We start from the raw sequence: 15,416 nt of genomic DNA on the forward strand, positions 1-15,416 counted from the left end.
AGATGACTAACGGAAAGTTCGTAACATGAGGCATCTATATACATATTATGTAGCATCCAGGTCTTCGACCTTCTAAAATATAAACCTTTAAGGAAGTAAGCTAACGCTGCAGCCGCCGCTGGATCACTATCCCTATGTCGAGCTTTCTCCAACAAAAGTTGCAGGCTCGACAAAAATGGCCACCACAAAATAGCCTAAAAGTGGTGCTTACAAGTGGCATTCAAACACAAAAAAACATAATCAATGATTGGCCAGGAAAAATATACATCTGCAATCTTTGTGTATTGACCTTTAAAGAGACTTCTGAAAATTGAGTTTCAAATGACGCAAACTGGGTTGCTTTATGTGTTGCAGACAGAATGATGGACAGAGTCAAGTGGTACCTTGACCTGCCCTTGACTCTGGGGAGGCTGGTTATAAAGACATATGAAGGGTTATTCATTTGTGAAAAATAATGCAACCAAAACTGATAAGTATAAGTGAATCAGATCTTTATTTCTCTATAATTCTGTCCTTCTTTCTATTGCACCTTTCAGAAAAGCACAATCTGACAATAGCTTGATACAATTTGCAATGGCAAATACTGTATGTACATAGTTCAACTTTTGTGATGACATAATAGAAACTTCTGAGATATATGGTCAAGTCTTATGTTTATCATCTCATTAATTTGGGTTTTTTGTCTGGAGGTGGTTTTATAGATGTATTCGACTTGTCATCTGGTCTCTCTTGTTTTATCTCTTGTTTAATAACTGGTTCCTGTTTTACTGGTTCTTCTATAAAAATATAATTCAATAAATTAAGTGTTCTTTTAAAAACAACTACACAAAAAGAAATTTACCAGTCATGCTATAACACTGTATGTATGTAATTTTATTACACATTGAAAAATAAAAACACTCAGGTGATTTCAAAGTTCAAGGCTTTCCAGGCAATTTATTATTTATAAGATACCTGGTAATTCTCTGTAACAAACAGCCAAACTAGGTAGTATCAATATTTATGTATTTTATTGACTTTATTTGTGCATAATTTGTATCTATGCTTATGTGTTTAATTATTATGAATAAAAAATATGGCGAATGAATACACAATCATAAGGTGAAATGTCAAAAAAAGACACAATGTGCATAGTATCTAGTTTACACAAATCTCATGCAGTATTTCATACATTCCGAATTTATGAGGACAAGCACAACCTTGAATGAGATACATACTTTGGTCTGGTCACTTGCACTTCTTCTGTCGTATAAAGATTGGTTCAATGTTCTGTCTCGTGCAATGCAATAGAATAAACTGTTTCTCTAAATGACTTTACAGTTTATTTATAGTTTAAAAATACTGTTTGTAATTTATGGAGACAACTAGTATTCTAGAGTTTTTGGTGTTTTTGAATTCATAGTACATTACACATTTCAAATTAATTACAAACAAGCATTTCATATATGTAATTTATAAAGTTGCTATACTTAAAATGGTATCCTTATTTGTGGTTTATTTTTATTTTTAGAAATATCTCAAGATTATCATCAAAAGGATTCAATATGCAAATAATGTGTAACCTTTAACTTCTGGCTGTGTTGGTGGAACAACTTTAGGTGGAAATTTCCTGGCAAGTTCTCCAAGTAATAAATCAACTCTCTGTCTTTGGAAAACTGAGCTAGGTTCTTCTTTCTTTTCTTTAGAATCACTTTTCTCTATAAAAGTATATATTATTAAAAATATAATATTTTCTGAAAAAAATATTAACTTCTACATGTATTTTCCTATTGAATCAGTTGGAATAAAACTCATCTAACATCAGTAGATGTCCTTGGTTTTTGTGTTGATATCACTATAATGAATATCCAATATCTTTTATTTATAAAACAATGATATATGAAGCTACTTCAAATCATTTATCTGAAAATTATTTACCTTCAGTTGAATAAAAGATTTCTGAGGTCATTAGGAAGTTGATATAAATTGGAAGATGTAACAAATATAATGCAGTTGTATTAATTTATGTTTCATATTTAGGACTAATTGTAGATGAAGATCATAAAATAATCTGAAGTCATATAAGAAGTGTGGGTTCAAACCTTCTTCGTCACCATCAATCTAAACTTTTGAAATTCATTCAATCTTTATATCGATAAAGTCTGTAAAACCATTGTACCCCGAGTCAAACAAAAGAACATTGATTGTTAATCATCATTTAAACCAACATTAATTGGAAAGTCTACTTTACTTGTAAATGTAAATTGTAAACTAGATGTGTCAAAGGGACACGAATGGCCCCGTCTCAAAAAGTTGAAAAATCCGCAATTTTAATAACACATGTGGACACAAACATGATGGTAGTCTCACATATCAAAAATCAGATCAAAATATGGAGGCGTATAGAAAAATGTCTATAACTGATTTTCAACAATTTTCAAAGTTGTAAACTCTTAATTTTGGCAAAATTAGCGGAGCGGAACAAAACCTATACTTGATCTGTAACTCAACATGGTTAGCTCACAATATCTGAAAGAATTTAGAAAAAAAGGTCCGTATATCTGTGATTTTAAAAAATTTATCAAAGTCCAAAGCCTAAAATTACAGCAAAAATAAGCAAAGCGGAACGAAACTTAAACTTGATCTGTAACTTATCACAAGTAACCCACATAACAAAAATCAGCCCAATATCTGAAAGCATTTAGAAAAAAGGTCTGTATAACTGTGATTTTCAACAATTCATCAGTCCAAAGCCTGAAATTTGGGCAAAAATTAGAGGAGCTGAACAAACTTAAACTTGATCTGTAACTCATCTTGGTTAACTCACATATCAAAAATCAGCGCAATATCTGAAAGCGTTTAGAAAAAAACTCTGTATAATGGTTTGTTGCGGAGTGACAGACAAGGGTAAAACTATATGGTACGACAACTTCATTCTGGGTCCATAATCAGCCCATTATCTGAAGGCATTTAGAAAAAAACTCTGTATAATGGTTTGTTGCGGAATGACGGAAAGACGAAATGACAGACAAGGGTAAAACTATATGGCACCAACAACTTGGTTGTGGAGCCATAAAAAGTCCCTTCCCAAATTTTAAGGCTAGGTCAATTGACCTCCACATTATTTAAATCCTGAGTATCAATATACAAACCTGATTTATCTTCTTGGTCTGAGAACTCCCACCAATACCCTTTTGATGGTGTATATCTTGAAAATGACTGTGCTACAATTAATTGATTATAAAGTATGGTTACCGGTATTACTAAGTGTCCAATGCATATCAAACATTTTTTTAAACATACAACAATCAGTATGACATTTCTTGGTGGAAATATTAAGTTAAACCCCACACTGATTTATATATATAAAAATTCAATAAAATTGATTTTACAGTGTTCTTATGTATCATATTCTATATTTTTACATCATATAAGATGTAACATTTATATATTGTATATTTCCCAGTCAGTTTTGAAAAAAAATATTTTTTAATGAAAAATGAAAACAGATAGAAAAAATGATATACCACATTCTTGTGTCTACCTATTAAAGTCAGAGGCATGTTACTCAGTGGTTGTCTTTCGTTGCTGTATGCCATACCCATGTATGTTTGTTTTTTTTGTTTTAGCATTTTTTTTAATTGTTTTACATTTTGTTATAATTATCATTAAGCTCTGATTCATTGAACCTGTGATAATGTGACAATTATTTCATTCATATTCAGGACCATATTGCCATGTGTATGGTTAAGTGATGAAGTTGATAGGCAGCTATTTTGGGATATGAAAATGTATCGCGCAGTATAGAGTACCACTCAAAATACATACCTTCTACAAATGCTGATTGCAGATTAAACAGTGTATTTAGCTGAAAGTAAAAAAAACAACCATCATCAATTTTAGGTTGAAGAAAGCCATTAAATATGTACACAATATAGTGAATTACTCCTTAAAACTATTACAGCTTTTACATTAATGCTAGCAAGACAAATCTTTGCTTGGCTTGCTTGCTTTGCTTGTATCAATGTTTGCTCAAGCATGGCAATTATGATAGGCCCCAGCTTGTATACATCATACTTAAATTTTATTGGACGTAATGTTTGAGGTTAAGGACACTAAATTTTAAAACATCACAGGTTGACAAATATAAAGCGCAATCGTAGAAAATTTGTTTTTTCTCGAAGATATGCATTTTCATCATCCAACTTAAAAGACTGTCGTCAAGTACTTTTAGTAAAACAAAATAGCTATTTGAACACACCTACTCTGATTTTGTGATTCATTACATAGGTATTTCATTTGACCCATGTTTTTCATATTTTAGTACTGTGATTTTTTTGTTATAAAGTCAACCTGTAGCTTTGATATATAAAAATGATAGAATCTGAAGCAAGATGATTTATCAAATGTTCTTGTTGTGTACGTTTTCAAGACAAAATATTCATCTCAAACACACCCTAACATAAGAAGGTTCACTCGATTTTCTCTTTTTGATACAATTGTTACCATTTTTTTTTTTTTTTCTTGAGTCACATAATGGAACGGCAGACACGATAATAACTGAACTTATAGATTGATATGTTCTCCGTCCGTAGTAATTTTTAAAAAATCGGAAGTTATGCATTTTCTTCATCCAACTTGATAGATAACCATGTCGTCGACTTGATATCTAATTGTTCTGCTTAACTATGTAATAGATAAATTGAAAAAAATGTTTGTTTTATACAATAAAACACTTCGTATTTTTGAGAAGAAAATTGTTATTTTATTTGTTTCTATTAACTTTTAAAAAAAATGTTACTATAGTAAACATTACAGAAAGCATTTATCGCCTTCTCTATAAACAAAGAACAATCAGTTTGAAGGTTTACAAGCTAAAATTAATCCAAAGTGCGCAATATTCAATAACAATGGACATAATAAATAAAAGGGATGAATTAAGTCATTTCCCCCCTACTTAATTTATCCCTTTTATTAGAAAATCAAGTGCACCTTCTTATGTTAGGGTGTGTTTGAGATGAATATTTTGTCTTGAAAACGTACAAAGCAAGAATATTTGATACACTATCTCGCTTCAAATTCTATCATTTTTATACAGGTTGACTTTATAACATAAAAAAATCACAGTACTAAAAGATGAAATATATGGATCAAACTTTCAAATACCTATGTAATGAATCACAAAATCAGAGTAGGTGTGTTCGAATAGCTATTTTGTTTTAAAAGTACTTGGCAGTCTTTTAAGTTGGATGATGAAAATGCATATCTTCGAAATACATTTTTTTGGATTCCATTTCTACGATTGCACTTTATATTTGACATCCTGTGATGTTTTAAAAATTTAGTGTCCTTAACCTCAAACATTACGTCCAATAAAATTTAAGTATGATGTATACAAGCTGAAGCCCCGCCTATCTTAACTGCCATGCTTGAGCAAACATTGATACAAGCAAAGCAAGCAAGCCAATCAAAGATTTGTCTTGCTAGCATTAATGTAAAAGCTGTAAGTCAGTGTCAAACTAACTTTTTGGCCACAAACAATTTTTTTCAGCTACATGTATATACATTTTCTATGTTGAAAATACAAACAAATGCATAAAATTCTGAATATTTCTAATAGAGTCTCTCATCTTTTTTGCAGTTTTATTATTGGAATGCATTCACCTAAAGAAAAAAAATCTTTGAATCCAAAATAGTGTGTAAAAATCTCGTCCAGTATTTCTAAGTGATTCTTGACAAAGATATTTTGAGTCAAAAAGTCTGTAGCTGACTAGATGCTAACTCATTTTTTTCAGAGAACAAGTTATATGGCCCGAGAACACAGTTATTTTGTAGTGCATTTCTTTTAGACAATAAATTCAAATTAAAAAAATCGCACCTGCTCTTTCTCAAAAAGATTTTTACAGTGTAGTGTACTACCAAATAATATCAAAATTATAGAAACTTCTACCAGCTTTAACTCAAAATATTGACAATTCTGTGTTAAGGGGGTGTAAAATTCAGTTTGACAGCTTCAGACGTGATAAAATTTGACCTTTTTGAACTGGACCAAATCACTACTTAACATAAAGATTCAGCACCCAAATTTTTTTAACATGTAAATACATCCCCCTACTTAATATTTCATGCATTTGATATCAAGAAATAAATTGGGAAAGTGTATCAAATAAAACATGCAAGTTATACACTGTTTACACTAGGGACTATATTCGTAGACAACGAAAACCAAAGGACGATAACTGTGTCCTTGGACCATATAGTGAGTCAGCAACCCAAGGCTTTATACAATGTACAAAAAATGTATATAACAATATAAAAAAAAACCAGACAGTCCAAATCTGACAGTTTTTCTTCATATGTAAATTTTTAACTTACCAATCTAGAATTAATAACAGATCCTAAATCAGGTGCTTGATATACCACTCCAGCTATGATATAGTAATCTGCTAAGGGCGTCACTGAAATTTTCAATAATCTCATGAAAAGGCAATGTGACAGAACTGATTTTGGAATGTGGATTCAAAAATACTTTATTTCTAACCTTATTGTAAAAACAAGTTTTTGATGTCCATCAAATGGACGATCACTCCTGTACTATATGTTCGTTGTTGTTTCTACTTTTTATAAGTTAACATACAGCACCAATTACATTCATTTATTTGTGTGGATGGGTGACTATCTCTTTAGCATACATTTTCACTACTCATTTCCTTTTATTCAGTGACATAAATTGTAATAACAATCATGTCTTTTAAAAGAAAGGAATTTTGTATATGTTTTGTTCAAACATCGTTGTAAATATAATGGAATTTGATGCAACTGTCATACAAGTGGGAGGTTTAGCTAGCTTCAAAACCAGGTTTAATCTTCCATTTTCTACATAAAAAAATGCCTGTGCCAAGTCAGGAATATGACAGTTGTTATCTATTCCTTTGATGAGTTTGAGCTTTTGATTTTGCCATTTGATTAGGGACTTTCCTTTTTGAATTTTCCTTAGAGTGTTCAGTATTTTTGTGATTTTACTTTAGTGTACTCTGTATAAATTTATGTTAAGACATAATAAGTAACTAACCTTGCTGTGGAGAATGTCTGTGTTGCTTCCTAACAACATACAAAATTGGTTCTTGTACATGTAACAACATATACTCTAATCCTGTCATATTACTGTAAATAAATATTATAGTCATTTAAATAGATGCTTTATCATAAATATATACATAGTTACATATATTTAATTTTCTAATATGTAATGGCACTTGTTTTCTGTTGGGATACTATTCAATGGTAAACATTTTACCAAGAGCATTGCATAGCTGGGGTTTGACCTATTATGTTATAAGATAGAAAAATAACAAGTAAATTCCATACAATTGAATTAATTTTCTAAATTTACAAGAACTCTAACTGCTTCTGATGATCTATTCTCAATATTGTGTAAGATGTGTACTGCTCAATAATGTGTGGCATGTGTGATGCTCAATACTGTGTGGAATATGTAATGCTTAAAAATGTGCGGAGGAATGTGTAATGCTTAATAATGTGTGGAATGTGAAATGCTCAATAATGAGTGGACTTTGTTATATCTTTATTTCTTCAAAAGATTGATACAATTGAAAAATAACATGGACTTTCATAGCTGGTAAATAATAAATTCTTACTAAAACTCTGTGAATCATCATACAAAAATTATAAAAAATTGACTCTATAAATGTGATGAGTAATTATTAAACATTATTACAATAAATATAAGAATGATTACTTGAGTTGATCTTGACTTAGTCTTTGCATCTTGATAATCTCATTATTGCAAGTTCTATCATAGAATGGGTTACTTCTTTCACCGAAATAATCCAGGATGTTGTTTGGATTCAGTAGTGGTATCCATGCTGTATCATGCCAACTTATTCCTAATGGATTATCTGAAGTTCAAGAACAAATATTGTTAAGTCTTATTATCTTTGCCACATTCATGTACATACATTTATAATTTGAAGTTAAAGAAAGGATCTATTACTTAGGCCACACCAATTTAATTTCTTGTTCTACGGATTTTTGGACTCCAAAAATTGGGGCAAGCGAGCGATTTGAAAATTTTAATAAAAAAATATTTAATTTGAAAATTTTTGAGGCGAAGCTTGAAAAGTAAAGGCGAGCGATTATAATTTTTTTTTGTAAACATAAAATAGTAGGTTTCGACAATATTAAAACTTGATTTATCACTTGTACTTAGACATTTCATTAATTTATGAAGTATTTTTTCCCTGTTCACCAAGAAATAATTGTATAATTAAATCTGGTCTATGTATGTGTGACTGACAATGAGACAATTCTCCATCTAAGTCATAATCAGGTTGGGAACAACCCCTTAATGTTATAAATATCCCTTTTATGAGGGGTCAATATAAGTTATAATATATTTCTTTGTAAAAAAAACACTTTTTAGTACAAAAGGGCTCTTCCCAAAGAACTATATATCTATCTTGTATTAAATGGTCAAAACATGTCCAAGAATTTTGTAATATTCCTGGACTTAAACCATGATCGTTAACACATTTACTTTAACAGTTTATTTAAAATAAGTGGACCCCTCTTTTAGAAAAGTTGTTTAAAATATGATGTATTTCTCCTCTTTTTGAGTAAAAATTTTTTAAGTTTTCAAAGGTTTTGTATAGCATGTATAGTAGCACTATACAAATCCTTTGTATTTGTACATTGTATTTCCTTTTCTACAACAGTAAAATGACCCCTTGTCTGAGGGAGGGTTGTTCCCAACCTGATAATAACACACACAGGTCAAAGTACGGCCTTTTACACAGGGCTTTGATCCAGACCAAACAGCAAGCTATAAGGGACCCCAAAATTATTAGTGTACACAATTTGAACAGGAAAACCAACTATCTAATTTATATATCCAAATTCCAAAGGGGAAAATACCAATGACCCACATCAACAAACGAGAACTGCTGAACGACAGACCCCTGAATCAATCAGGACAGGTGCATAAACATGCAGCGGCTATGGATAGTTTTGTTTCGCCAGCATTCAATATAACTGCAGTTGAAGGCAAATCCTTCAGAAGTTCTTTGTACTTTATTCGGTTAACAACGAACATTTTTTGATAGGGAATATAAGTAAGGGGGAAAGAAACCAATGTTTTGTTCTGTACAGGTATTTCCGCTGTTATATATTTATATCGGAGCACAGTCACTCCCACGTGGGATAAATCGCTTTCATGCTAAACAAATATTCTCACAGATATTAACACATTGTGATGGGGTGCTTATAGGTTAAAATCATTATATATACAGATTAGACTGTGATTTTAAAAAACAAATGTTGATATCTTTTTATAATATTTACAAAAAAACCGGTGCGGGATATAGACATGAATACATTTCCGGATGTGGGAAGCAGGAATATAAAAAAAATCTGTTTTGAAAAAAATAGGTACGAGCGGGTCCGTCGAACAAGGAATTAAATTGGTGTGGCCTTACTATTGAACATTAAGTCAAATTGACAAAAAAATGTTTATTATCAAACTTGAGACAATTTATTTCATACATTTACATGTGAATAATTATACAGAATAATACTGGGCAGATCATTTCTATAAAGTTACTATAAAACAGTAGAATAGTATACGTACAATAGGAATATTTTATGTACATGAACATTAAGAAACCTCAAAGAGTGGGGCTATACCATTACAAATTCTAACCAAAATACTGTTTTTTGGCTCCAATGCCCTTTATACTTTTGGAGGTCAACTGTATTACATGTACATATATTTCAAGAAATTAATGTTAAAAACCTACATGAACTTTGCTATAGTTTACGTTTAGGAAATGCTTCAGACAGCCTATAGGCAGTGCTCTTAGCATAATGCCATTGGAGCGTACAAAATGTACAATTATTTTATGCACAAGTATACTACTCTAGTGGCTCTCAAATTATTTGGCATGTCTATTTATGATCAAACATATATATAAAAGTGAAATTTTTATAAATATGGTACCAAGACGAAAAACACAATGGCAATGCATGAGGATATAATTAATATGATTAAGGTCTTGAGTTCCATTCCCTACATAGGCACTGGAAATTATGTGGATTTTTTCTTCAAAATTTTGAAAGTTTTTCTTCTTCTTTGGTATACAATATTCCATCAACATCAATGATTACATACTGTTGGCATGTGTGGACTAAATTGTTACTCCAATTTAAAAAATTGTTACTCCAATTTAAATAAAATGTAATTGAAGTGCAATGAAAATATTAAATTTGTGATTAAAACTATGTACAATTTAAACAAATGCTATTAATTAAGAACAGAGAACAGCTGAAGTGAGCTGTAATTTGAATTTCAAAATGACTGAGCAATGGCAAAGTTCACAAATTCTAGTCTGATTAATCATTTTACAAAAAAAAAAGTCCAAGCAAAGGGAGGGGACTTACGCCCTCAACGCCCTCTCTGGATCCGCCACTGGGACCATCTCAATTTGGGATACTGATTGGATTGTTTGAGGGTCCCAAATAACAGGCATTTAAAGCCTTGATGCCAAAGCTGAATTAAATTTCAAAATTTGGGGGAGGGGGTGGTGTAATATGCGCACCAAACCATGGCAGTATTATCAGTTTGTTGATTGTGGCAATTATCTAGCAGAAGCAGAATAGAAAAAGAATATTCAAGTTTGGGTCTGACAAGTGCTTAGTATGCCTGACTAGAGTAAGTCTTTATTCTGCATGGGAATGTTTTATTGTGTGTTCAACAGTCCTTTCAAAATGTTACAGTACACACAAAAGCATGCAGAACAAAGAAACTCAGTCTAAAAGTAGGATGATCCCGTAGGACTGATCCTACTCGAGTAACCCTGTAAAACTACAGGGGTTTCTTCCTAATTGCCGGTTTACTATGTTGTAATCCGCGGAAAAAATGTTGTAGAACCCGCCACAGGAGTTTGAAATGCTATCAATATTAAACGGGGTAAACATTTTGTAAAAATATATCAAACTGGACTTTCTCTGTTAGTGTTACAACATTTAGCTGATGTCAATAAGTGTGATAATAATGGTGTATCACCTCTGTATATAGCATATATCAATCTCTCTGGATTTTTTAACCTTAAATTTACCCTTATCTAAAGACATAGCTAATCGGAAATTTGCTTCTTTAATTTTTTTCTGTTTTCTATTATGCAGTCGCCATTTTGAGTGTCACGTGATATCTTTGAATACAGGACATCTCGGCACACTACAAACTCGGGACATGTATAACTCGGCATAGTACAAACTCGGCCTATACAAACTCGGCACATTATCTATACATACTCGGCACACCAATGAATATATTTATGGAAATGGTTCATAAAAAGAAATTTTATATAATAATTACGATGAGAAAAAAATAAACAAATTTTATTTTAAAAATAGGTGAGAAATGGAACAAATTATAGGACAGAAACTCATATGACAAAAAGTCACAAGTTAAATAAGAAAACTACTTGATATAAAAAAAAATTGTTTTACTTTTATAAATAAAGCAAATATTTAATTAAATTTTACTTAAATCAATAAGAATAAAAAAGTTGTTTATGCCTAAAATCTTATAAATGTTCATTTAGCAAGGCTAATTATGGTAGAAAAATCAACAACAAAAATCAAAAAAAAAAATAAATCGGGAAAATTCATTTTTTCTTGGTCATTGATATATGCTATGTGTATTTACGGTGTTGCCCTCGTTTTTTGCGTATCTAGATCAAATGTCTTAAAACTAATGCACATATTAATGAAAACATTCAGTTACCAGAAGGATGATAACTTCCGGAGCAACTGAGATCACCCCTAGTTTTTGGTGGGGTTCGTGTTGCTTATTCTTTAGTTTTCTATGTTATGTCATGTGTACTATTGTTTGTATGTTGTTGTTTTTTTTTCATTTTTAGCCATGTCAGTTTATTTTCGATTTATGAGTTTGACTCTGTTATATTTCTCCCCTCTTCTATAACTGATAGATAGTTGAAAAATGACGAAAAATCATTATGTTAAGGATGGAAAAAAGGTGGCCATTTCTACATGTCTCTCGGGTGATATAGTTGTTAGTTTGATAAAATAACCAGAAACAACACTTCTTACAGTTTTCAATTAGTCTCGTGACTGATAAAATTTAAATGTAATCGACAGCATTTGTGATAGACCTGACAGGATTTTAAATCATCAGATCACTAGAAAAACAACAGTCTTAACAACTTGTAAAGAAATTAGGGTGCATATGGAAAGATTAAGTGTTCGAGATTTTAGGAGTTATCCATATTCGAATGTTTTCGTGTAAATATATCATGTTCAGTAATTTATTTATATTATCACCATCGCAATAGTAGTTTCATCAAATATAATAGTTTTCAATAAGAACCTATCTTTTCAAAGGAGAGTTGTCTCATTGGCAATCAAACCATATCTTCTTATATTTATTAATCAGACTTTTTTTTTTGGTTAGGTTTCAGTGTATTTTAATTGGAGTAGCATGGAGTAAAATTTCTCTGTATTCCTTTTTTCAATGATTGATAAAACGCCTTGATAAAAAGCAGCATAATCAACTGACCAGGACGTTTATTATCAATGAAGTATTTTCAATTAAGTAATTACATATAAACAGATTATGTACACGATATTTCTCCCTCTGTCTCTTTCTCTTTCTCTCTCTTCCACTCTCTCTTCCTCTCTTCCACTCTCTCTCTCTCTCTTCCACTCTCTCTCTCTCTCTCTTCTCAATAGGAAAATACCATAAATAATTCAATAAATAAATCATACATCAACTAATGAACCATTCACAAAAACCAACACACAATTCCTATAAATACCATACAGACACTAAATGAAATGTTAACGACAAGTAAAAATGTCACTTCCTGCATTCTTTGTATTGGCAGCAGTGATCAGTCATCTGAGGGGCCGTACACTTTACTGCAATCCCTTAACAATTGTGTCACAGTTTTTTCGCCACTATCGTACTCTTCCCAGAACTGGTGGAGCCGGCCTTCCAAATCCTTAAAACGGCGTCGCTGATGTCTGAGAACCTGTTCCTCGGATACTAATCTTAAAGTAAGATCCACGATCTCAGCTTCTCTCATTAACTCTGGTATAAGCACATAAAAGCTTACATTTGACTTTCCTGAATTTATGCGTGTATGCCAACCTATAAACAACATAAATACATACATTAATATTTTTTAAGGTTTGTATATGGGGGTATAATATAGTTAGCAAATAAGTTACTACTGTAAAGATACCAGGCATATACCAGGCATATTTTTTAAATTTTACTTTAGACCAAGGGTTAATCATTTATACACTGTGGCTGCGTATTTGTGTATGTGTATCTATTAACCCCCTGTGATTTAAACTAGTATAATTCAAGAAATATGTACATCATATAGAAATTTATATCTGAAGGTTATTTATTTAATATTGGCATTGTTTAGATTAACGTAAGGAAGATCGTTGAATAAAAAATATTGCTCTTAGAGAACCTAATATATCATGTATATGTATACCTTCAACATCATTATTTGTGCGAATAGAATGTTGGAAGATTGACCATGTTCTTGGACACCAATATCGACCTTCGAACCATGTTGAACTGATGTATACAACGAGCTCTTTTAATTCCTGGGAGTTTGCACGTTCTTTCAGTGTATTGAAAGCTGGTCTTATATCCGAGTGAGGCAGGAAAGGCAGAGCCATCAACGTACGGATGTACCTATATTCCACTCCTCTTGAGCTGTAAGTTGTTTTCAGTCCCAAATCTTGAACTTTCCGCCAAATGGCTTGACCGAAATGGAAAGCACAACCTTTGATGCTTGCATTTGGAAATATATGTCGTATTGCTTTCCAAGCACCTGTTAAGAGAAAAGGAAAGATTAAACCACTTACTAAGTCATTAGCAATTCTAAGTATTGTCAATCGTCTATAATTAGAAGTTGCTAGTGTGTAAATCCACCCGTACTCAAAAGTGTACTAGAGTTTTCAGTTAATTTTACACCAATTTAAAGTCATTTCGATTTATTTTTCTGTAATTCTGTGAAGCTGTAATTTACCTTTTTCAAAGTCCAAGCAAAACCCTTCCACATGGAGTACACCAATCTTCCTCTTCAAACATTCAAGAATCTACATGTATATATAATAGGAGATTTAATGATATTTGAGCGCTTCATGGTTTTTTTTAATAATAAATATGATCAATTATAAAAATTAAATCAAGCTGTACTTATTTACAAGAAATATTCCCATATTTAAAAAAAATGTTTTGATTATCTAAAAATTCGAATCTATTTTCAAATTTAAAATGGTTAAACGTCACATTGACAGAAAACTTGAAGTCGATAACAACAAAAAAATGACGATTATGAAACTTACAGGTTTGTAATCTTTTGTCTTCTTTCGAGACATGAGTACGAAGACCAGTGGAACCTGCTTCAAACTGTCTCCCTTTTTAATGAAGGCGTGGATGGACCATAGCTGAGTGAATGGGTCTTTCATTATTTTAAAGGTTCCATCACAAAACCATTTCTTTGCATATTTCAAAAGCTGTAACTGCCCGGGCGTTGAAAATACCAAGTGACGCTGGTCGTCTACTCTGATGTCCTCAATCAAAAAGTTGCTGTTAGGTGACAATGGCGACAGAATACGCCTTGGCACTCGAGGTAAGCCATTTCGACGTGGCGTGTAACTTGGTGACGCTGGTGTTGCATCGTTTGTTGAACTGTTTGCAACTGTATTTGATATTGGTTGCTCTATTGATGCCTGTTCTGGTGCCAAACTTGCAACGTTAAATGTCCTGTGAGGTGACAATGGCGGCAGAATACGTCTTGGCACTCTTGATAAACCATTTCTATGTGGTGTATTAACTGGGGATGCATAGGGAAGATTTGTTGGATTGCTCGTACCTGAAGGTACTTCTGTGAATGTGGAATTTACAGAGTTTGATTTTCTGCTAATCAATGAGATATTGAAGGTACCATATCCAGTCAGTGTGGAACGTTGCTCACTGTCTTGCTCTAATCTGGTGGATTCAACAGGAGCATTTTCTGTTGTGTTCTTGCATAGATTGCAAGTAAATGCAATGTCAAGCTTTCCTTTCATAAGACGACGATAGTCTGTTTGAGTTATGCCTGAAAAAGTGATCATATACGTGCTTTTTTTATGTTGAAAATTCGAGAACAAATAGTAATGGAATTAATAAGACTTGGAGCGAGATATGTTTATAGAGTCAGAGTAAAGATGCACTTTAGTTATGTACTTATGTATAAAGTTTAATATGTGTTTGCCTACTCAGTATTTACTTTAATATATTGAACTACGGAACACTACGCTCTTCTTAGTATTAATATCAATAAAAGGAAGAACATCGGAATGAAAGTAGATGTGTTAACTATATATATACT

General features: G+C 31.9%; 1 protein-coding gene and 1 long non-coding RNA gene across 2 annotated transcripts; both read right to left on the reverse strand.

Annotated features, from left to right (window-relative positions):
- Window positions 1-476: 476 nt before the first annotated feature.
- On the reverse strand, window positions 477-11,208 carry LOC143068405 (mediator of RNA polymerase II transcription subunit 6-like). Its single transcript, XM_076242417.1, has 8 exons — window positions 11,112-11,208; window positions 7,739-7,898; window positions 7,052-7,143; window positions 6,355-6,437; window positions 3,808-3,847; window positions 3,132-3,203; window positions 1,563-1,697; window positions 477-776 (listed from the first exon to the last, which is right to left on the reverse strand). Exons 1-8 carry the CDS (start codon window positions 11,125-11,127, stop codon window positions 658-660), a joined length of 717 nt encoding a protein of 238 aa, XP_076098532.1. The 5' UTR covers window positions 11,128-11,208; the 3' UTR covers window positions 477-657.
- A 1,768-nt stretch (window positions 11,209-12,976) lies between these two features.
- On the reverse strand, window positions 12,977-14,524 carry LOC143066488 (uncharacterized). The gene is made up of 4 exons (XR_012975637.1): window positions 14,389-14,524; window positions 14,070-14,139; window positions 13,527-13,871; window positions 12,977-13,168 (listed from the first exon to the last, which is right to left on the reverse strand). It is a non-coding gene; the product is annotated as an uncharacterized LOC143066488 (long non-coding RNA).
- Between the last annotated feature and the right edge of the window lie 892 nt (window positions 14,525-15,416).

The sequence above is a fragment of the Mytilus galloprovincialis genome, chromosome 3 (assembly GCF_965363235.1).
Source record: "Mytilus galloprovincialis chromosome 3, xbMytGall1.hap1.1, whole genome shotgun sequence".
NCBI lineage: Eukaryota > Metazoa > Mollusca > Bivalvia > Mytilida > Mytilidae > Mytilus > Mytilus galloprovincialis.